At 43.1% G+C, this 23,974-nt stretch overlaps 2 protein-coding genes and 1 long non-coding RNA gene across 5 annotated transcripts; 1 reads left to right on the top strand and 2 right to left on the bottom strand.

The window, feature by feature from the left end:
• Positions 1–610: 610 nt before the first annotated feature.
• On the bottom strand, positions 611–8,130 carry CCT6A (chaperonin containing TCP1 subunit 6A). Its single transcript, XM_082068471.1, has 14 exons — positions 7,957–8,130; positions 7,621–7,684; positions 6,121–6,255; positions 5,345–5,518; positions 5,075–5,178; positions 4,276–4,386; positions 3,615–3,774; positions 3,267–3,349; positions 2,761–2,857; positions 2,202–2,349; positions 1,751–1,884; positions 1,539–1,641; positions 1,148–1,220; positions 611–967 (listed from the first exon to the last, which is right to left on the bottom strand). Exons 1-14 carry the CDS (start codon positions 8,088–8,090, stop codon positions 895–897), a joined length of 1,593 nt encoding a protein of 530 aa, XP_081924597.1. The 5' UTR covers positions 8,091–8,130; the 3' UTR covers positions 611–894.
• On the top strand, positions 7,641–21,892 carry PSPH (phosphoserine phosphatase). 3 transcript variants are annotated; one of them, XM_082068476.1, is made up of 8 exons: positions 7,641–7,704; positions 10,134–10,212; positions 12,062–12,159; positions 16,919–17,077; positions 17,767–17,901; positions 19,408–19,553; positions 20,305–20,453; positions 21,706–21,892. In XM_082068476.1, exons 4-8 carry the CDS (start codon positions 16,938–16,940, stop codon positions 21,814–21,816), a joined length of 681 nt encoding a protein of 226 aa, XP_081924602.1. In that variant the 5' UTR covers positions 7,641–7,704; positions 10,134–10,212; positions 12,062–12,159; positions 16,919–16,937; the 3' UTR covers positions 21,817–21,892. The 3 variants fall into 3 exon arrangements, with proteins under 3 accessions (XP_081924602.1, XP_081924601.1, XP_081924600.1); XM_082068475.1 differs by lacking the exons at positions 7,641–7,704; positions 10,134–10,212 and having other exon boundaries at positions 11,921–12,159; XM_082068474.1 differs by lacking the exons at positions 7,641–7,704; positions 10,134–10,212; positions 12,062–12,159 and having other exon boundaries at positions 16,155–17,077.
• On the bottom strand, positions 16,967–20,283 carry LOC309447646. Its single transcript, XR_014185645.1, has 3 exons — positions 19,845–20,283; positions 18,253–18,341; positions 16,967–17,090 (listed from the first exon to the last, which is right to left on the bottom strand). It is a non-coding gene; the product is annotated as an uncharacterized lncRNA (long non-coding RNA).
• Positions 21,893–23,974: the final 2,082 nt, after the last annotated feature.

Genomic DNA, 23,974 nt, shown 5'->3' with positions numbered 1-23,974 from the left:
CTGGAAAGAGGTTGGAGCATGGAGGGTGTTGGGCTCTGCTCCCAAGTAACAAGCGATGGGACAGAAAACTGCCTCAAGTTGCGCCAGGGGAGGGAGGTTGAGATTGGATCTTGGGAACAATTTCTTAATGGAAAGGGCTGTTGTGCATTGGAACAGGCTGCCCAGGGCAGTGATGGAGTCACCATCCCTGGAGGCGTTTGAAAGATGTGTAAATGAGATTCTTAGGGACACGGTTTAGTGCCAGGGTTGGGTTAACACTTGGACTCAATGATCTCAAACGTCTTTTAGAACCAAAATGGTTATAAAGAGGCTACTGAGGCCACCAAAACCACCACCACCCTTGAAGTGTGCAAAATTTCACAGCAAAAGGGGCATATCACTACTTGTTCATAAATACTTGAAAGCAGCAGAAACACTTGAAAATCTGCCAGTGGGTTATGAGAACTGAGCCACAGCAAGTATCAAAATGGATAATGGGGTCCAGCCCCCAGAGCTGGGAGCCAGAAACCGCAAATCAAGGTGTGTTGCCCTGCACAGCTCACAGACACTGTGAGCAGAATGTTCAAGAGCTTGGCACAAGGAAGGTGAAGTTTTAAATAACTGACAGAAGTGAAGCACAGAACATAACAGTTTATTGAGTAAAAAGGAAAGCAACTTCAGTGGTACACTTCAGTGAAACAAAAAATAAATAACAATTTTAGAGCCAAATATTTGAATAGTTGCTAAAATTTTGAGTGGCCACATCTACCAAAGAGGGGCTGCTTGTTACAGCAGAGTAACTTCCCGTGCTGGGAGAACCCACCACGGCTGAGAAAAGTGCACCTGGGGGTGGATTTCTCGGACATTCCATGGGGCGCTACCAGCGCTGACCACCGTGACAACAGCAGATCCAACTCAGCCTTTAAGGGACGACATTCCAGCTCGCATAATTTCATCCACTAAGAGAATGTTGCTAGCGATCACCGTGCTAGAAATATTCAATAAATATTGTTAGAATATCCATTTTGACATCGTTCAAAGACAACCCAGCTTCATTTCTGCTTTTCAAGACAGTTTCCCCTACACACAATCCCTCAATTCCATATTTTTCTCTCAATTTGAACCAAACACCTGCTGCTATTTAAAGTGAAAATACTAGAACATTTACCATGAATGAAGCAGTTGCTTTTTGACGTTATAATTATCCCAGATCCCAGCTGCTGCAGCTACCATTGGCTCACCTACAAAAGATGCAAAACAGCTTAAATCACCAGTACATGTAATTCCAAGCGAGACTTTCCGCTGCTTCACATCTGCTATTACTTGCTATGTAAAAAAGTGTTCCCATGTGCTTCATCTCACAGAGAACCTCAAGAGAACGCACTGAAATCTTAAGGCACGTGAACACCGACTGCAGCAGCGCCTGCCACTGCATTCTGCACAGAGTTAATGAAACGAGGTACAGCTTTCTGCATTCAGAGTAATTTTATTCTTAATGGCGCCTAGTCAGGACAGTTTTTTTACTAGAGCATCACCCCATTATTTTAGAAAGTTCTTACCAGTGTTCAAATCGACCCCAGTGAGTTGTCCTGATTCTGCATGCTCTGTCTGCACCTTCACTAGTGTCTCCTGGGGATCGTAACCAGAGTTCTGAGCGAGAACCTTTGAGAGAACAGACATTATTTTGTGTTGTTAACTAAGAGACCTCCACCAGAAAAAGTGATGGATCATTACGTGTTTTAAAGCCAGTTTATTCAGGAGTTCCTCGTACCTTAGGAATGATTAGCAGAGCATCAGCAAAAGCTTGAACCCCAAGCTGGGCTCTCCCTTTTACATTTGGTTTATGCTTCACAAGAGCATTGGCTACTGCCACTTCTAGTGCACCTGCTCCTGGGACCACACACCCTGCAAGGGAAAATGCGATATTCAGACTTCACAATAAGCATCCATCCCCATTTAAACAGATATTTTTAGTGTAGTTTGATCTCTTCCCTCATCCTTAAGAAGACAGCTTGCATCGTCATATAAGTACTTAAACAGATTATTAACTGCTTGTCAAATACAAGGTATAAGGACAGTAACTAAAAGCACTTCTCATTGAAATACACTCAGCTTGGTGTTTGACTGCATTGGATACCAAACAAGTCAACAGAAAATTCACTAAATTTGAGGTGAATTTCAACAAAAGATCATTAACATTGCTCAACCGAGCAGAGACTTACCATCCTCAATAGCGTTTTTAACGGCACGTAGACCATCTCTTACTGCATCCTTGATCTGTGTGAGCGTATGCTTGTTTGGTCCCCTGATCAACAAGGTAACCGAGCGGGGGTTGTCACATTTCTCAATAAAAGTGTATTTCTCTTCACCCTGTAAAACAGAGACACGTATTCATATCATGCATTTGCTTAATCCATGTATACACATACTGAAAAAAACTGAACAGATGCTTCCAGACTGAGTTCTGCACTAAGAGCACTTCAAGAAGCACCGAGAAGCAGAACCACCTTATTTCAGTTTTCTCAATTTTACAGAGGTTAAGATGGAAATAACAACAGGAAAACACTATGATGAGAGCAAATATCCAGGTAAGGTTCACATACAAGCAGACACTTGAATGTGAAATACCATCAGCCTTTATTCATGCTTCAGTGTAGCTCTTAAAAAACACTTCAGAAAACTCACTGAGTAGACATAGCAAGACAAAAGCAAAGCTGGCAGCACGTGAGATCGCAGAGGTGTATTTAACCTGCCTGGAGCTGAAAGCTCAGTCGTACGTACCAGCGTATACTCGTAGACAAGCCCCGCATGTCCCAGACAGTCGGGAGTGAGATCCTCCACAGAGTTCATGGCAGTACCACCACATGCAAGGGTCAGTCTGAAAGAGAACGCGGACAGCTTAGCGCTTGCCTTATATGAAATAAAATCTGAAGTCCCTAACCTAACAGCACTATTTCAGCATGCAGACCACCACACTTCCTCAGCCTGGAACAGTTTGTTTTTGTTTGTGAATGAGCTCTTCACAAAAGTTTGTAGAATTAAGACTCCTCTATGGGTGTCTACATTTGAAGCATATTGATAGCTCCAATTCCTACATCACACCATGTGCTGAACTGACATTTCTACAGTTTGTACAAACTACCCTGAGTTACACCCATTAAGAGGTGGACAGATTAAAGTAGACTTGTTAGTGCAAGTTTCTGAAGGTGGATTCAAGCCAGACGTGACTCACTGTTGAAGTTTGAAAACGCAAATTATTCTAGCCCCTCCTCTCTCCAGGAACTGACCTTTCCATGTTCCTCCTTTTAGCTCTCCGCAAAGCAACTATTCCTTCTTTTGCAAGTGCATCCAAGGAAAATGGGTCAATTCCCTAGAATAGAAACAAAGAAAGTGACCATCAGGACAAAGAAAAAGCTAAACGCACCCTTTCTCAGTCTGACACTAGTAAGTCCTCCCTCAGAAGTCAAACAAGGTCTCAAGTAGGAACTGTTTGCCTATATCCCAAAGCACATCTGACTAGGTTTAGCTATTTCTGTTTGAAGAGCTGTACAAAATGAGTCAAACAGCACAGTGTTTGCCAAGGAAGCCAGCATTTCAAATTTAATTTTTCTAGATGGTTTTACCCTTCATCTCACCTTCTGGTTGATCACAACAAATCCTTTATCTGAATCGCCACAGACTTTCCTTTTCAATTCTATGATTTTCTTCACTCTGTCTTCAATGAACTTTCTTTCTGCTTTCACTAGTTTCTCTCTCTCTTCAGCACTTTTGTAGAAGAATCCAGAGCTCACCTCTCTGAGAAAAATAAACAGAACAAAAAAGCAGTAAGACAACCACCCTCTGTGCTGTAGAAATAAGCATAACAAAATGACCCTATCACCTACATTAAAAAAAAAAAACACAACAAAACAAACCAAACAAGAAATTCCCTCCAAAACCAGCATGTGACATACAGCTGTTTCTACTCTCTAGTTCAGAGTTTTCCATTTTAAACTGAGCAAACTCTGAAATATATTTAGATGTTCACTCTAGAATGTAAAACTATGCCCAAGAAGGGGCATAATAACCACTACAAAGCTCTGCCTTTTAAAGATCTTTTCTCAGCCACCAGCTTCCCCTCTTCCAAAAAAGGACTGCAGGAGCATCACCTCTTCCATTCCTCCTTCTACACTACTTACCTCACTCAGAAGAGTCTGTGCAGTCCTTTTGCTTCTTATTTAAGCACACCTTACTCATAGAACAGTATTTTAAGACAGGAGCATTTTCTGCTCCTCATCTTCCTGCTGCGTTACTTACGTTTTCTCATATTCCAGAGATACATTGCAAGTAAGAACATAGGCATCCTCCACTCTTTTCTTCATGTCAGGATGACGAGCACCATGATCCAAAACCAGCCCCCTAATCAGCCTGAAAGATTGAAAAGCAGTTTGTGCACCAACATACACATACAGAAGACACAGACTTCAACAAAGTGCAGACTGTTCAGAGAATTGACAGTGTAAATGGTCAAACACGATGTGCCTGTGTGTTTGTGTTGGGAGTCAACAACGATCATGTATCCCACTTCCAAGGGCATGCCCATTCTCATACAACAAGCATGCCAATCAGTGTGAAAAAGGCATTTATTCTGGCATAGTGTCTGACTGCATTAGCTACCACGGAAAGCTAGTGCAGAATTCGTCCATGCCACTGAGGAGCCTAGGGAATATCCAGCTAGATGACTACAATCCAGTTTCCATTTATCAAGTGCTGTTTTGTGCTTGTAATGAACAGATACAACCCTAAAGCATAACTGAGCAGATATTATTACTAAGAAAAAACCTATATATTCAACATTGTTATGTGATAGTCTAAGCCAGCGTCACATTTTGCTATTTAAAAATCTCTTTTCGGAGAATCAAGTTCAGTGACTGAGGAACTTCTGCTGTCTAGATAGGCAGAAATACACATTGCAGCTTTTCTGTCACCTCCTTCCCAATGACTTTTCCAGTGGCAGCTTTAAGATATTCAAGTTCTAAAAAGAAGACAAAAACCCCCATGCTACTCAGATGTCAGGACACCAGTAAAGTGAAAGTCAAAGATACTCATTACTTACGCTGTGTCAGTTTCTGATTTGTGCTTCATCTCCATGATCTCTACCATGTGGAGGTCAATAGGCTCATTTGGTTTTCTGACTGTCAGAACAGAATCTACTACAGCCTGAAACAGAGGAGAAGGGAAACATAAAAATCCCCCAAAGGGCGATCAGTCTTCTAAAGTGCAGGTTCACATCTATCACTTGAGTGCAGGATGGAAGGACAATCACAGCAGTTTAAAACCTGGACCTCTTCACACAAAACAAGGCAGAAAAGCTACATACACCTACCTCAGTCAGGATGTCAGCAAGCTCAGAATGAACTTTGGTACGGAGGGATGTTCTGGCAACATCTATAAGGGTCTCCCTTTCCATTTCCTTGGTGACTTTGACCTGCTCCAAAACTTCAAGTGCTTTTTCCTTTGCAATCTCAAATCCTTCTGCTACTATTCTAGGGTGCAAACCCTAATGCAAGAAAAGAAGGGACATCATTAAACAATAGAAGATGGTACTTCATCACAAGTGGAACCTGTGAAAACATAGGGAACATGCAGACTACAAAGACAAGAAAATGTACAAATGTACTGTTCTTCTGAATACATGTAAAAGGAACACAAATCCTTCCAATGCAGAGGAAAAGCACAGATTATTTTAGCACAGAATTAAAACCAAGGGAACTACAAAGCACACTTGGGTGTTCACTGTGCAATACGAATGCCTATTCTCTAACTTATACCATCCAAAATACCCAATTTCAGGCAGGATCTCTTGTTAACATACAAGTAAAAGAAGCATTTTCACTCCTCACACAAAAGTTAAAGCAGATATTCAGCCAAAACCTTATTAAAAGCTAGAATACCTGCAATAAGTGGTTTTGATTTTGAACAATATTAAGTCCTCCTCTCCAGCTTTTCCCCACGTTACAATTTCTGTAACGCACTCATTTTAAGCAAAAATATTAATTTTCCTGTTTGACTTTTGAGTACTCAGCATTAAACACAAAAGTTGAATGGTCTCAGATGAAACTTTTTATTTGTCTACCTACAAAAGAAATACTGCACACATACCTCAGAAATATAGAGATCTGCCTGCTTTAGGAGTTCTCCAATAATCAAGACATTTGAAGTGGTACCATCTCCAGTGATGTCGTCTTGCGCTGTTGCTACTTTTGCTATCAAGGAGGCTGTGGGGTGTTGTATTTGCTACACAAAAACAAGAAGCTGAGCAGTAAGTCCTACTGCACTGGTACAGGAAGCAAGCAATCTGAAATCAGCTAAACAAAATATTTAAGGACTAGCTGATGTTTTAAGGATTCACATCAATTAATCAGGTTTCAAAAAAAATAACACCAATTAACAATAATAACCACTTTGACAATAAGTTGAATTAATCAATCCATGTAACACTATTTCCCCCCTCAGACTGTGCATCTATACACAAAAATGTTGAGTACTAAAAGCCAAACCAGTCCTCGACTCACCATGAGCTTGACAGAGCCCATTCTCCTTTAGGCAAAGGATGCACCATCACAACCAGACTATTGCTGTCACCAAAACCAGCACATTCAGAGCTAATTTAGGAATCTCTGCATGATCAGCTCTATACAAACCCTAGCTGGTTTGCTACTCCTTTGCCAGTTTATTTTACTCATTCTTATGAAACTAAAGATCATTCGGTTAGTTTGTTTCTTGCCAGTTCCTCTGGTAAGTTATACATGTGGTGTTCCAGCCCATCATGGCTGTCTGGGCAAACATCACAACCACCACATACGACTTTATTTTACTTACAGAAGTCAGTTTTTAATTAAGGAACACACACATCACGTAGCAACTCCAATGGCTGTGTGAGGAGTATTTTAACATAGGCTGAAGCCTACAAACCTACAGAACAGTATGTACATTTGAAGAGACTGGTGCTTGGTAACTGAACGAGAGCGAGATAAAATAAAATGGGACCATTTTTACTGTTGTTGAGCTTTTTATTGTTATTTTCTTCAAAGCACTGCCTCTAGTGTGAGAGAACTTACCTAACTATTTTTTTTTTCCTGTCTGCCAGATCACTGCATATACTAACTTAAATACTTCATGCTGAGTTACAACAGCCAACTAGTGGAGCATAACACTCCACAAGGGGCAACACCAGCCCTCCTGGAACCATCACCCTGTGAGGGCAAAACTGTGATACATCCCCAGGCAGAAAAGCATTAGGAGCTGCATCCATCACCCAGATTCAAACACTTTCCAAGCCACGCACCCACAAAAATCTGCTGTCCTCTGCCTGCTCAAGCACAGCAGAACCGCACCTTCTGTAAGCAAAGCAAAAGGCAACAGAAGTGCCCATACCATTATTTCAACAGTTCACATTTTAACATCTATCAAGCTGCACTTATTTACCTTTCTCCCAAGGGGCATGTGCCCTCAAGGCACAGGGCTACATCCCACAGAACTGCGGGTGGGGGGCGGCGGGGACACGGTCCCCTGAGCCACAGGCACCCGAAGACGCTCCTGCCTCCCAGATTCCCCCCACGGTTCCTCCCCACCCCGCGGTGGGTGCCGGCAGCCGCTCACCATTTCCTGCAGCAGCACGTTGCCATCTTTGGTCAGCTTGATGTCTCCGGCCCCCGACACCAGCCTGCGGGCGACACAATTCGGGTGAGTGAGCGGGGCCCACAGGGCGGGCGAGCGGCCCCGTCGGCCCGACACACGTGCGCTTCCCCTCCATTCATTCAGCCCCACCCGGCCCGCCGGCCTCCGCCTTTGTTCCCGCCGCACGGCGCCGGCAGAACGGCCTCCCCGGGGCGCCCCCCGCCTTCCTCCTCGCGCTTTCCCCTCAGGTCGCGAAGGCCGCCCGCGCGCACCCCCCGCCCCAAACCCCCGCCGGGAGATGCGGGGGGGTTCCCTCACATCTTCATGGTGCCCTTAGGGCCCAGGTTGGTCCGCAGCACATCCTGGAGCCCGCGGGCCGCACTGATGTTCACGGCCAGCGCGGCCTGGGCACGGGCCACCTCCGCTTTGGGGTTGAGCGCCTTCACCGCCATGGCCGCCGCTCCGCTCCGCGCTGGGCCAGGCCGAGCCGAGGGGCGGGGACACCGCGGGCCGCACCTCCCGGCCCCTCCCCTTTCTAGAACACTCCGAGGTGCGTGCGCGCCCATTGGCCCGTGGCCGCCTCTGCCGCGTTCCTATTGGCTGCAACGCCTGTCACTCCGCCGGCCCGCTCCCGCCCGCCGCGGAGGCGCCGTTGGGGCGCGGTAGATGCCGGGGAGCGCGGCCCCGAGCCGGGGCTGGGCGGCCGGTGCGGGTGCGAACGGGACCTTTGGACGGGCAGGGTCGCCTGGTCATTAATCCCACCCGCTCATGTGACACACGCCCCCCCGAGCAGGTTCGCAGAACCATGAGAATAAATAATTAAACCCGGCGATTTATCACTAGATCGGTAGAATTAATAGTTAAGCAGGCAGGATTAATAATCAAAATGGTTCCTGGTAAAAATTCAGAGTTGAGGTTAATCAAATCTTGCCTTGCTATGGAAGCTGCCGGCGGGGCTCACAGCTGGAGGGACCAGCTCTCCCAGGGCCATGCTGAGGTTTCACATGAAAGAAATAATGTTAAAATGAAGGCAACATGGACAGGGAAGAGTTTGGCCTACATGGCCTGACAGGGCGCAGTCCTTGAGGCTGGTCAGTGCTTGTGTTATACCAGTTTTGGGCTCGCAAATTGAGGAATTTTGACCATTTCCCTTAAGAGCAGCTTGAGAGCTCCTGCCAGAGCTCCATGCATGCACTGCGGGCACAGACCGCACCTGGTTTGGCTCCTGTATTGCCCCATCGGGGCTTGTATTGTACTCCCAAATACCCATCTGCTACCTCTGAGCAATGGGCAATAGCAGGCATGACACAACCCTCTCATTATTTCAAGTATTTCGTAAGGAAGGCACCTGCCCCCAGAATAATCATGGCCCGGGGCTGCAGAGGCGTGGGTGCCAGGGAGATCCAGGCCAGGTGTTTTTCCGTGTTCCCATCTGCTCCGGAGGGTGCTGCCCCCCAGCAAACAGGGACATTTGGCCTCAGTAATTAGTACAGAGAAAAAAGAGCCTTCCCCAGTGCTCATACACCAGGTGTGAGGACAGTGCAGGGTAAATTTCCCCCACTTCATCCCACTTTTTGCAGCGGGGAGCTCTGGATACAGCCCTGGACGCTGGGCTTGGGCAGCTCCCCAGCAGCAACACAATGAGCTCAACGTATTTTCACGTCACTTCCAGTAGTACAGTCTAAGCCCACGGTTTGGTGCAATTCTGTTGCACTGGTGTTTTGAGGGAGCTTGACTGAAGCAGTGAGTGTCAGGGCAGACTCACCGGTTTTGGCACTTGGCTGTGGCACCTGCTGGGAATCCGTTCTGCTGCTTTGGGTGAGGATCTCAGGTTTCTGGGCAAAACGCCACGTTGTGCAGGATGACCATGCACGGCCTGTCCATCTGACTTGGCAGGACTGGAGGGGACAGCTGCTAATATGCTTGGCTTTCTGGTTTTTAAATGTTTTAGATGGAGTTAGTGTTTGAGTGTAATACAGCACAAGTTTGGAGCCCTTTTGTTTAGCGTAGCAGTGCATATGTCCTGTGAAATATTTTAGTACTTTAGTACAATGGCTGGGCTTTCTGTTCTGTTACTGTCATAATTAGAAATAAAGATTAAACATTGCAAAATGCAGGAAATTACACTTGACATTTCATAATTGGCCCTGGGACTCTCCTGTTAATATTTTCACTTTTGTTGAGATGCAGTCTGCTGAGAACATAACAAACCAAAACACGCCAGCCCAGCCCTGAGAGGCTGCAGTGCCGATATTTGAGGTGCCTACATGCAAAGCCCAATTGGAACACCTGAATCCCCAGCTCTGCCCTGGATTCTGCAGCCAACAGGTCACACACAAATATTTTGCTACTCTTGCTTCTCTGGTCTGTGGGTTTTTTTGCCTCGATCCTGGCCTGTTCTCAGCAGAGGGCAGCCTTGTCAAACCCATATACATACCAGCAGGCATGATTTATTTCATTAAGTTTTCCTCGCTGCTGTTCTGTGACCCTCGTAGGTGATGTTCTGTGGAAAGGCAGGAATTATGCGTCCTCAACACCCGTGATGTGATGTGGCTGTTCCCCAAGCAGCTTCAGGTGAGGGGAATTATTACTGGGAGAAAATAAAGCAAATTTTAGTTTGCATTTTAGGTGCCTTTTTTTTTGGTAAGAAACATAAAGCAAATTTTCAAAGACGTTCTAGTCTTTTGTGTAGGTGGTCTCCACTTTTTGTACAAATGAAGGGGTCTCGTACTCACATACAGCTGCTGTGCTTGTGTCGATAGTCACACGTCCACGTGGGCTTTGCTTTTCATTCCTCAACATCCTTGTGAAGTTTCCAGGCAGAACTCTCTGTGTTTCTTTCCTGGACCACATGCCTGAGGTAGATAGCAGTTCTCATGAGCATTTTCACATTAAATCCCCATTTTGCAGCATTTTTCAGACATCAGGACAAGCTTTTCTACATTTTTTCAGTCTTAGCTGTAGTTGTTGATTTGTTCTGTGTATTTGTTTTTAATACATAGTAACAATACAGTGCAGAGGCTTACTAGGTCTAAATTGTCCTTTGAAATGAATGGATTTACAACAAATTACACCAGATTAGAATCCAAACATTTAACTGAATTACAACCAACATGTCTATTAAACTAAGCCAAATAAAGGGAATATATTTAATGAAATATTCAGCAATTCTCTTAGTCAAATCATGCACTGCTTATCTTGGCAAAAAAAACCCTTCTGAGATTCTCAGTAGAAGCAGCTTTCTTTCATCTTTATCAAGATCTGTTTGCGTTTAAACTTATTCACAGAAACAATTTCTAAATCCGTTTTAAAAACATACTGTCCTGTCATGATAAAACTAACAAACAGGACCAGGCTGAACGGTGAACCGTGTCACCAGTTTTGCAGCAGAGGGGCTTGGTACCAGCTTTTCCTGGCACAAGTTACTAATGATGCTCGTGCACTGAGAACTTCTGAAAAAAAAAACATAAAGGAAAATAGGAGAGGCACACAAGGCTATTGATTTTAATTAATGCATTGAATTTTGAGTGGTAATACTGCCAGAATGGCAAAAGAGATTATGCATAGAATGTGACTGGTGTATCCGGTGATGCAGAACAGCCTTTCGAGACGGGCAGCAGTCATAAGACTCCTATCACAAGCAAATGAAGCTAAATCAGCTAAATCAGGCTTTTTGACCTTGAACCAAACCGCCACAATGTGGGCTGGCGGCCTGGCGTGTCCTGAGCAATGGCCACAGTCACGCCTGAGGGACGCTCCTCTGCGGGTGCCAGAACACAGGCACACACAGGTTTTACAGTTTTTCCGTTGCTTGTGACAACATTGCGTTTGGGGAAACAAACCAGAGCCTTCTCATGAGCAGAAATGTTAGTTTTGCCTTCGAAGCTTTTGATGGATGTTGATTTGATTTGTTTTGTGCGTGTGACATCGCACACTGATCCACTGAGTAACACCTTAAGCCAAAATGCAACATTGCAATCTTAACTCGCAAATCCTTTCATCTCATCCGCAGTGAAAGAAAACAACGTCCCTGCCTTGGCTCTGATTTCACGCCAAGAGAAACTCCCGACTGCTGCTTGTCAGAGCTTTTCCTCGGCTCTCACCCCTCGCCCTCCCGCGCTGGCGGAGCGGGGTGAGTTTGCACAGACCCGTCTCGTTCTCCGAGGGGACAGCAAGTTCCCCATCATCCTGCACGGGGTCTGCTCCCTGCCAAGCCGAGCCTAGCCAAGCTGGGAGCGTCCCAAGCTGGGCCCGAGCGGCTCCTCCCCCGACGTAGGCAAGGTTACACCTCTCTTCCCTACGCCTGTCAGCGAACAACTGGACTTCTCTGGTTACATGTGTGCAACCTTTTAAAAAAAACACCCAGGCCGGCTTACTCAGCAGTTTATAAAAGAGTGATTTACAAAATGCGGCTTTCTTCCAGATCAGCCCGTGCCGTTGTATTTATGTGACTGAAGGTCTCAGCTGATCCCTTCTTTTCTTGTGCAGCAGCAGCAGCAGCAGCCACGGCCAGTAAATACTGTAAGTCACTGGGAACGTTTTTTTCTCTCAGTTTGGAAGGGGTTGGCGTTTGGTGTAGCAGATCCATAACACTTACTATGTTTCTCTAGCATAGAAAATGAAGAGTATCTTCTGCTGGGGCTGTGACTGTGCTGCCCTGCAAGCAGCAGCAACGGCGCGGTGCCTGTTTTATAACAGCAGCATGAATGAATGATGCAATCATGCAGGGGGGAAGCATCATCGTATTGTCAGGATAGGCAAGAAGGGATTGGAGCGTTGGGAGGTGTATGTCAACATCCATCAGGTTCCCTCTACCGCTTTTCAATTACTTTTTAAAAGGTGCTTAAATAAATTCCCTGTTAGGCATTGCTGTTCAGATACTAGTGTTTGGCTGCAAACAACTCCTCTCTTGGCTTGCACACAGGCTTCTGTCTCTACCTTTAAAAACTGAACAGAAAACCAGAAAATGTGAACGAAGCTCAATGAGGTTAAGGACTGAATCTTTCTGTTCTCACATCGAAAACCATAGAAACTCACAATTACAGATGGATGCATTGAACTTTTAAAGAGTGGTACTTGCAGGAATATAAACCACAGTAAGAATTTGTGTAAAGATACCTAATCTGCTTAAATATATCCCCCTTCCTCTAAGGCTTTCAAAACATATTGCTAATACTGAGAATTAAACCTTGACATAAAAAAAAAGCCATATTACTATATTATTCCCACTTTACAGACATAGGACTAGCAACAATGAGGATAAAGTGGTTTGTTTAACCTAATACCATGGAAACACTCCTGAGCAGTAGTGGGAACAGGTCATGAGAAAAGTTTCAAGAGCAATTTTCTCCAAATCCCATACCCTAAGCAGCAGTTTCCTTTCAATGTAACAGAAACAGTTTAATGTGGTTGCACTTCTGTTATTCTCACTGCATGTTCAGTGCAATGTTACTCTGCTGCGGGAATGTATTTCAGAGTGATTCTGTTCTCATCCACACCAGTGCAAACTGGGATTAACTTCACCGATACCAGGGAAATAACTCTGGGCAGAGTGAGATCAAAACTGGGCTGCTTGTGCAGCCACAATTTTCAGCACAGTGTTCACTCTCCCCTTGTTAAATGGGAAAGTGAATCAGAATAAAACCATCAGAGATTGTTTGCAAACCATAGGATATTCCCAAGTGATGCATTTCGAAAGATATTTTAGGTAATATTTCATTAAGATTTGTTCAGTCTTCATTTTTTCACAGCAATAAATGTGAACATAGCTGAAATATGATAACAAGTGAAGTCTAGTCACAATGAGGATTTTGAGGTCTCGTCAAGATCTCATCCAAATATATCAGCCCCAGAACACCTGGAGTTCCAAATACCATTTACGTGTTCCTTTTGCGTTATATGTCGCAGATACTGCAGATGTTTGAGTTTTTTTACAGTGTGGCAAGTGCCCTTCTCTGAAGGGTCAGCAAACAGAAAATATTTCAGTTGTTTTCCTTCAACATGTGGTCTTACATAATTCCTGGGTTTGCTTCTGTGACTCCACCCTCTGTGTTACGAAATGGAACTATTTCTTGTGGAAACGGCAGGTTTTTTTCCACACAGCCTAACAAAGTACTTCATAGTCTGGAGGCAAAATCTCATGGGAATTCCACTTTTCCATTGTGATTTCCTTTTTCTCCATCTTTATCTCAAGTTCCACCCTGCCTCTGTCACCCTTTCCTTATGTCTTCTCTAGTCACTTCTTTGCCTATTGCTTCTTCCATTCTGCATTTTCTTCTTTTCAGCTTTTCCCCCCAATATTTTATGATCAGACCTGTTGAAGTACTTGCTGCTTGGGTGCTTTTTCAGCATGCAAATAACAGGATGGAAATAGATTACCTATCAGAAATTCAGTGGCAGAAAGATCAGACGTTTTCTACCCATGTTTTCCATATGGAGACAGAACTAATTTGTGGGAATTTAATTTTTCTTACCATCTCATTGATGCATCTGAGCAATCAGATGCCTTGTATTTCAGAGTAATTAATCTTGGCCAACTGTAGTAGCCTATACCACTCTGGGATAAAAAATTGCTGTTCTCTTACTAGAGCTGTTAAGAGATTTGTCTGTAGAAAGGTTTTACACAGCTTCAGTTCTTTTTGCTCATGGTTCCAAGTGACACCTACCTGTGGACAAGCCACCATATCTGTCCTTATTTCCTCTGATCACTTACCTGGAGGTGAATTCTTGTCAGTGTCCCAGTGGATGCCACAGCGGGATGGCCCAGTGCAAATTGTGAGAACAAGGGAAGGAGCAGAACATCCTCTCCTGCTTGTATTTCCCCCCACTCCTGTTGCCCATTACTCAATTGCTAGCAGCCTTGCCTTATGCTCTCATCTATGTTTGGGGCTGGGCAAACAATTTCACAAGTTACCGAAATTGGCGTGTTACCATTTGGAATGGCATTTGCCAGGCTCCAGAGCTGATCGTGACCCATGGATCTCTGCCAACAACGGCAGAAGAACCTTATTTCGTGCCAAATAAATCACCTCCGACTCCTAAAATTTGCTTTTCCCACCAGCAGGACTCCCTGCAATAGCCGTAGCTGGCTTCATAGGTTCTCTTTGCTCCTGTATGAGCTTCCTTACTTTATAGTTCATCACAAGTTCTCCAACATGTAACAATACATCAGCCAAAACTAGGTCTGGGTTTTCCAGGACTCAGTGCCTACCTATAGCAGAAAGTGGAAATGTTTTAGCAGTTCAGTGGCCAAGAGAGATCAGGAACTAGTGATGCATTCTGCATTTTTTAAAAGACAATACTTCCCTTCCAACTTGCCATTTTTAGGCACTATGGTGCCTAAACCACAGCCTGAAACTCTTGGAAGAGTTATTGCATGGAATAAAGATAGGACAGGGTTAATTCCAACCATCACTCCACAACCAGTATCCATAATTTTTCCTCTAGCTTATAACACATTTCTCCATCAAAGTGCAGAGTCCTCCACAGCAGTGGTCCCATCATTGTAAGGAGTATCCAGAAAGGAAACAAGCGTGGGAAATGTGGATACCAGAGGGAATGAAAAGTTAATATATCTTCCTTTCTGCTCCCAATGTGTGTTTCTAGTGGTAAGATTTTTCTCAGAGAGATTAAGATTTCAGAGACATGTATTCAGAAATATATTTAATGCTCCCACCAAGAAGTCACATCACAGTGCAGTGTCCCCGCACGGTGACATTGCATCATAATGTGGTAACGTTGCAGTGTAGCCTCAGGTTAGCATGAGGCAATGTGACAGCTTTGCATAATAAGGAATCAGTGCTGGAACACCATGACGCAAATGTCACACCAGAGTGATGCAACAAGTTTGTACAGTAAAGCAAATCTTTAAAATTGGCACCAAACCCATGGCTGAATATTTGGTGACTTTCTAATTGCCAGGAGGTCGGAGAAAATTAACACCCTGCCATTTAAAAAATGTTAGTGGATGTATTTTTTTTTTTTAATTCCACTGCACAAATATATCTAGCAAATGGCTGTCAAGGCCTACCCTAAAGTCAAAGCCCTCCTGCTCAGAAAATCAAAATCTTCCACTGAAAAAACAAACACAGTGCCGTGGAGCCAATGTCAAGTCAAGGCTAACGCAAAGTAAACTTGGCATTCACATGTCACCTGTTCACCTGCTGTTGAGTCTTAACTCAGAAGCAGTCTCTGTCTGAGGGCCTCTTTTATGAGAGACGTTTCTCTTATGTGCCATGCTGATGGCACATGACTGTATTCTTTATAGAAAAATATAAAGAACCATGTGCTGTCTGCAGCAAAGAATTCTTTAGTGAGGCTTCTACGGCTAGACCAGAGTTTTACAGTATGTGCACAGAACAGCTCTGACGCACCAAGAGCAGAGACCTGTCCTTGTTCAGTCCTTGTTTCTGCCTTTCCCAGAAGAGCAGTTTGTCAAATCCCCTTTCTGGACTAGGTTAGAAAATACTTGATTAACACCTTGTGTTTCTGATCTGCAGAAGTGCTCAACGTATTTAAGTGGGCATATATAAATGGGAAGAAAATGAACTTTTGTCAGGCATTGTTACGCAAAAAGTTGTGTCATGATGTGATATCTTAACAGGCTGAGTGAAGTTCTCAAAGCCCAAGACTTTGCTGGATTTTATAAAAGACTAATTCCAAATGCTAATGGCCAAATCTTCTATGCATTCATAGATGACGAGAATATTTAGTTTATATTAATCAGGACACAGAAAAGGATCTAAACCTTCATTATTTAGGGACAACCACTCACTGGTATGTTCAAGATAGTTATGTCTGCTGTGATCAGCAAATCCTTAAGAGCTGGGTGTCTTTCACTGTCTCCTGGAGCAACTACTTTGACACACTAGACTGGGTCTGATGAGAAATCGGGATCCATTTGAGCAGTGAGGGCAAGATGAGACAGCGAATTGCAAGTCCCAGACAGCAGTTGGCAGTCTGATGCTTCAGCAAATGCCAAGTATTACAACCTTGAACCCCCATGTGAACATCAATGGGCCGAGCCTGCCGGGAGCAAATCAGCAACTGCCCAAAGTTCCACGGCCCACCTGTAACGTACGCTGAACATCAGTAGGCAGCAACAGCAGGGAGCAAATCAGCAGCTGAGCCAGACCTCCACCACCGCTCCTGCTCTTTGATAAAAGCTGGCTACCAGGCTCTGCTCGGCCCTACTCACAAGAACCAGACCGGTTGCACTGATGGCTCAAGACAGAGTGCAGCACTGTCACTCAGAGAATGACTTTATCGTGTCCTCTCACAGTAAGAAGGTTCCCAAAAGGATGGCGTCCCTCCTGGAGATGAAAGAAATCTTCCGCAACGCTGATGCAGTGTGCTTTGATGTGGACAGTACGGTCATCAGGGAAGAAGGCATCGATGAGCTTGCGAAGTTCTGTGGAGTCGGAGATGCCGTTGCAGAGATGTATGTATATTTGCTGTTTATTTAATAGGAACAGTAGTAAAAAATAAGCACAGATAAGGTTAATCTGTGACAATGAATTTATAATAGGGATTAATTCAACTCTTTCATAGGAGATTCTTACAGTTTAAAAAGGATTTTAGGAATAATAAGTGGAATTAATGCATACTAAATAACTTTTGGAATTATGAAGCCACTCAACAAAACTATCCCGATACAAATTTTGTAATGTAAACTTCTTTGACAGACTAAGATCAGCCCCCACCATTAAACTTGGCTAAGCACTAGCAGACCTGATTAAGAGGGAGGAGAGTGGACAATTATCTTAACACTTCTCCGAGACTGATGTTTCTATTGAAACTTGTAGAAGTTCTCTTGCTTTCAGAGAACGGCACCTGGGCTGCAGTGTAGGAAAACGGGTCCCAGTGGCTCCGATGCAGTTGCAGGGAGAATGAAGCAGTTTTCCTTTGCCCCGCTGGTTCTCACAGGAGCTCTGATCTGTGGAGATGATCTACCAGTGGTTGCTACTAATCTTTGCAGTGTCCTTATCTTCTCCTTTACAACATAGATACAGTATAACATAGAGCCTATGGACTCCTAACTTGTTCCTTGCTGTTCTTCTTTAACAGTTCTTGCGAAAAGCCTCTACTTGTTAAGTGTCACTGATTTGTCTTCTTTGGATCACAATTTAGGACCCGCAGAGCCATGGGTGGTACTGTGACATTCAAAGCAGCTTTAACGGCACGATTGGGTCTCATACGTCCTTCCTACGAGCAAGTGCAAAAGCTAATATCTGACAACCCACCTCAGCTAACACCAGGAATAAGGTAAGAAGAATTTCAAATGATTTAATGAAAGTGTTCTGCATATGGCATAAATCAACAACATTCTATGACTGGTTTAGATTGCATTCCTACTCCATTTCCATGTTGTTTATGTACAAAGCTTCTATCAGGAGCTTATAATGGCCTGACTCCATATCAAGTGGCAAAGCATCTGTGTAAAAAGAAAACAGTCCTTCATGTTAACTGGCATTTAGCTGAGCATTCTGGCTCGAGGATTAAATGGGCATGGAAAATAATCTGTTCACTTACAGCTGGTTTTTGATGGGTGATGGAACTGGGAGATTTAAGACCCAGTGTGAACTACAGTCTCGGTCTATTCTGCAGTTATATTACCTCTCTCTTACACTTCTGTGTGCAGTCACACTGCTGGACTCAGCTTAGGGGATCCATTGCTCAGAGCTACCCATTCTGCACTGAAGTCCCTAAAAAGCATTTAAAAATGATTAAGGGAAAATACATACATATGTGTATATTCATTAATCTTTAGGTTTAGAAAAAACATTAACTATTTAAACAGAAAAGGGGTTTTTTTTCTGTTCAAATTGTTTTAAACAATTGAAAATAATTTATTTACTACAAAACTTGGCTGTAGCACCAAGTGTAAAATATTTTTAGCATACAGTTTTTAGATGATATTGTGCTTGTATTTTCTGCTTGAAATGAAGCAGATGCTCAGCTTTTTCTGCAGAAGGGATAGCTCACTGTAACTACAAAGAGAACATTGTTTCCTTGTTTGGAATCACATGATTTTCCTTTTCATTCCTTCCCTTTCTTCCTCCTTTTCTGTGTTGCCTGCTTTAAGCCTCCACTTTGCTTCTTAGTATTGAGCATTTCTGCTCTTCCTGCTGCCACTTGTACTGTTCAGTATTGCTGCACACTGATCCTCCTGCCTGCACAGCCAAATCCCAGGAAACTTTTTACTGCCTTCAAGCCCTGTTGACTGGGTCTGAGAACTTCTATTTTCTTGATTCCTTTTCTGTAGCTATGCCCTCTTCTAAAGATGGTATTGCCATCCAGCATCTGGGGAACCAACTCTTCGAAAATGTTTGCATGGTTTTCAGGCCACTTTTGTATTTTGGTGCAGTGGCTTTATTTGCCCCATGTTCCCTACTTTTTTTCCTGCATTATAGATTAATTTTGTTGCTGGTTTTGTACTTAAAAATAATCTGAACTGCATCTGCTCTCTCATTTGTTTCAAGGGAACTAATGTGAATTTCTAGGGAATGCTTGTTTCTGAGCACCTAAATACCTGTTTGTCTCTTGATGGGATGGTTCTGTTTGGCTCTTTTCAAGCAAGGTGTATGCACAAACTTGCAAGGGAAAGAAGGAAAAGCTTTGTGGTGGGTGGAGCTGGAGAGCAGCACACATCCAAACTAAACTGGACTAACACAAAGCACAGGCAGCCCCGTTTAGGAAAGATGTATTTTAACTTTGCTGTCCCTAGACGCTCCCAGGCACTCAGGTTTGACGACTGCTCTTTCTTGCCAGGGAGCTGGTGAGCCGGCTTCACCAGCGAGGGGTCCAGGTCTTCCTGGTCTCGGGGGGATTTCAGAGCATTGTGGAGCACGTGGCCTCTCAGCTGAACATTCCAGCAGCAAACGTCTTTGCCAACAGGCTGAAGTTTTACTTTAATGGTGAGATTGCCTTCATATCTCTTTTATCTGCTAATTAATGCCACTTTTTTGTTTCAGACTGTCAGATATTGGGCTACAGATACTGTCCAGTCTATATGACCCTGTTAACAATCCAGCTAGCTCCAAGTAGGAATTGCAAGACCTTACTAAAAACATGAGTTCAGGTCATTTTCCAGACATGAAATAGAGCTGTAGTTACTTTTTAATGGCAAGCTGCGCCAAAGGTAAAAAGTATTACAGTCGCTGACATTTCTCTTGCTCCTTCAAGTTTAAATAGTTTCTTACACTTACCTGCTTTCAGAGGCAAACTTCACTTCCAATGACTTTGAGGTATGTATGAAGACCGATGTACATTAGTACAGCTGTTCTGGACTTTAAGCTAGTGTAATCAAGCAGAACTGTAGTTAGTGGGGTTGTTTCTTACTCAGTGTTTCATACACTGTTTATACGTTATATTGGATGCTGCTTTTTAAACGTTTACACCAAAATGACCAGACCAGAGTGACTGGGAATGGATTTGTAACACTACTCATACAGGGTTTCTACTTTAGTCCTAGCATTTCAGCTCTTCGAAAAGACCCCCCCGAAATGTGGTTAAAATCCCAGTTTTTACACTTACCTTCTAATTACTTTGAGATGCTGATATTGTGAAGCTTACAGGACTGCATGTAATTAGCTGTTAGGCATATATCTTCCTTCACTTACAAGAAAATATGCTATATGTCTAACTTGTCCTTCCACTGTGTTCTAGGAGAATATGCAGGATTTGATGAAACACAACCAACAGCTGAATCGGGGGGGAAAGGAAAGGTTATTGCTCATCTGAAGGAACAGTTCCAATTTAAGAAAGTAGTTATGATTGGTGATGGAGCTACAGACATGGAAGCCTGTCCCCCTGCTGTAAGTACTAAAGAACTGGAATTCTAAATTCCTTTTGAGCAAATCCTTTGTGGGGGGGCAGAATAAAAAAAAGTGTGGTTTGAAGTTTTTATAGGACTTCAGGGAAGATCTTCAGCCCTTCCCACAGCCCGAGGGAGATCTGTGTGGGTAGTTTTCCTCTATGAAAGCTGCATCATGCAATGGTTGATTTCTTCCAGTTCAGACAATCTCGGTTTCACCCTCTGAGCCAGGATCTGGCAGGGTCTAGCAGGGCCATGTAACAGGCTAATGACCCGTCTCAAATCAAGCTGGTATTATCATGTCTGCCTTTCCCCTCCAGGTCCCCACAGTACTCGCTGCTGCGCGGAGGTCTTACCCTGCCAGTTCTGCACCTTGGCGAATGGTGCTTAGTGCGAAGGTCTGGCACAGATCTGGTGCAAGAGGGTTCACCTCACTGTGCAGTGGCGATAGGTTTGAAGATAACAGTCCTGACAGGGTGAAATAATTAAAAATTAATAAAAAGACAGCTTTTATAAGCAGTTATTTCACAGAGATCTTAATTCCGTGTCCCTCTTAGCATATTTCTCTACAAAAAGCACCCAAATATCCCTTGTTTGCCAGCGCTGAGGGACAGACATCCTGGTGCATGGAAATGCACAATAATGAACAAAAAGCTACATTGATGTGAGTCATGTCAGCCAGGTTGCCTACTGTTAAATATGTGCATCACCAAAGCGGCTTTGTGTTTGCCGAATGCTTTCTACCTGAAGGCAAAAAGCAGCAGTGGAAATTTTCAACGCTGCACTTTCACTGCAGATGGTTTTCTAAGATGCAGAAATGATGATTGTTCGTGGTTAATGATTGATGACATGGTTAATGGTTATTTTGGTATCTATCAAATGAGGTAAACAGAGTTAAGATAAATGGTACAGGGATAATTGTGAGATGCTGCAGGCACGTCTGATTGTGAACTCATTCTTGAATATGAAAGTTTAATGTTGCATCAGATTTGCAGTAAACTCTCAAATCTGAACGATCTTGAAGTTACAAGGTGCTGAGGCACAACTTTGCTATTGGAATGAAACTCTAGTAACCAAAATTCAATGCCAATTAAGTTCTTGTTAATAAATTTGAAAAATTAACATGAAAAGTAAAATAGAGGAAGAGGTCAGAGAAATACCATCATTTTAAAATCCAAACTTAACTGCTGAGGAGCTCCATTCCCTACACGGGACTGCAATAACATATATGCCCATTCTTTCTGTTTTGCCAGGACTGCTTCATTGGATTTGGAGGAAACGTAATCAGAAAGCAAGTAAAGGAGAAAGCTAAATGGTACATTACTCACTTTGACGAACTGCTAAAAGAACTGGAAGAACGATAAATTATACAGTAAAATAATATATTTAACAACTATAAATCCATTATACAATGCAATTAAACATATATTTGTTTGCAAAGTTGTGTTCTGGGTTTTTAAATTATTCTGGGTGGTGAGCACCTTCATCTCTGGCCTGGAGCTCAGGTTGCAAATGGCACCATTTTACTCAAACATTTTGTAATGGAAAAAGATGTTTTTAAAAAAAAAAATCTTGTCATTTCAAGGTGGAAAAGGTCAGTTGATTATTCACCTACAAGTGAAGACCCAAGGCAGGAATTTATCAGCAAGTTAAAAATACCTTAATGGATTGGCCCCTGGTCAATATTGCGTATCTATTGTTTCAGAACCATTGAAGGTAATACCTCTACTTATTCTGGGTGGCAAAAGAAGAATGAGGGGGCCACAAATGAGAAGTTTGTCTAATCAATAGCAATAAATAAAAATAATATAGTCTAAATGGTAAACAGTATGGTAAGTCCATTCCAAAGAATCTCAGAAATAAACAGATATGTAGGAAATATTACTACATATCTCTGATTTCATTAAAATATGTAAGAGAACCTGAGATGCACATTTTAAGGCAAGTGATCTAGTGGTTCCCATACCTCAATAAAATACTTCAAACTAAACTCCAATAGGGTGATTTTGTAAAATGGTCACACTGTTTACTTAACTGTTTTATTTATTTAACAATCCCACCCATCAACCTATAACTGGATGGAAGCTAATTCATCAACCTTTAAAAAAAATTGTCTACTGATTAAGAAAATACTCTGAAACTTATCTAATCTCTGCCTCAAGTGTGGATCAACCACTCTTAAACTGTGCTAGAAATAAGTCTAACCTGTTCTAAGTAAGTACTACTCAGAGCTTCAGGTAACAAATCCCAGTTTTTTAAGGATTTGTTCTTTGTGGCTGCAGTGTCTGATCCAAGAAAGTCCTTATACAGCATGTGTTAATTCTCCTCCACTCTGCCACATATTTCATAGATAGGAAGAGAAACAACTGCCGTTTCTACCTTCCAAAATCTCAGAGTCTCCACAAGATAATCACTACAGGTTTACACAACTTGCACTAGATTTTCTTAATTTAACAGAATTAAATCAGGGCGCAGTGAGAGCGCTCCTGTCCAGTTGTTTAAGCATCACCAACAATTAAAACAAATCCTAGTTCTGTCCGTTCTGTGATATTATCAGAAATAATATAGGGGAAAGAGCCATTAACAAAGCCCAAAAGTGATGGATGGCAGCTCTCAATTATGTCATCTAATGTTTTTGGCAAAAAACCCTGAGGTAATAATTGCTTGAAATTACAACAGCATTTAAGTACTGCAGAGTAAATGGTTAAAAGAAAACAAATCCAGAAACAAAGGTCTGATGGCTTTTTAGAGAAAGGCAGACAAATAAACAGCTATACTGAATATCTATATACAGAGTTTAAAAAACTTGACAAAAGCCAAGACAGACAATAGTTGGCAGGCTGCTCACCGGAAGTCTTCTGGGAGTATTAAACACAACCTCTTTTAAATTCTTCCCGGGAATAATCTCAGCCAGCTCCATGGGCAGCTCATGTACAATCATGCTTTTGTTTAGGCGAGACTGCAAGAGTAGAACAAGTATAAACTCTTGCTGCTCTCATTCAGTGTGTTCCTCTGTGATTCTATAGTTATGATGCAGAAGAGAAGCATTTCTTTTGAATTAAAAAGCCACTTAAAAAAATCTAACATCCAGCAAATCAGCTGTAGCTGCAGGTCCTCATCCTACAAACTGTGCCATGCTTAAGTATCTGGAATTTCCCTAACGCCACAGTCAGAAGAGGCTCTGGGCCACAGAGATGTTAACATTCATGGTGGTATCTTCTGCCAGTCCGAGTGCTATGGAAACATGGCCTTGTGCCAGTGATTTCAGAAGAGCACTTTAGGTCTGACTGGTTTGGGAAAAAAAAATACCCACAAACCACCCCCTGTTCCACTGGGCAAATATCAAGCCTGACCTCTAGTTCAGGAGGTACCAAAAGGATTCCTGAGCTTCACGAGAGGCTGAGCTCTTTTGTCTGCAAAATACTGGAAAAAAATAGGAGGGAATAAAGCAGCACAAGGGAATTTTCAATGTTAACAACCAAGTTACCAATTTACCTGAACATATCCCATCACAGTAGCACA

This window comes from Streptopelia decaocto (assembly GCF_964273445.1).
Source record: "Streptopelia decaocto genome assembly, chromosome: 18".
Lineage (NCBI taxonomy): Eukaryota > Metazoa > Chordata > Aves > Columbiformes > Columbidae > Streptopelia > Streptopelia decaocto.
The sequence above is the reverse complement of the archived record's forward strand: the minus strand, read 5'-3'. Positions and strand labels throughout refer to the sequence as shown.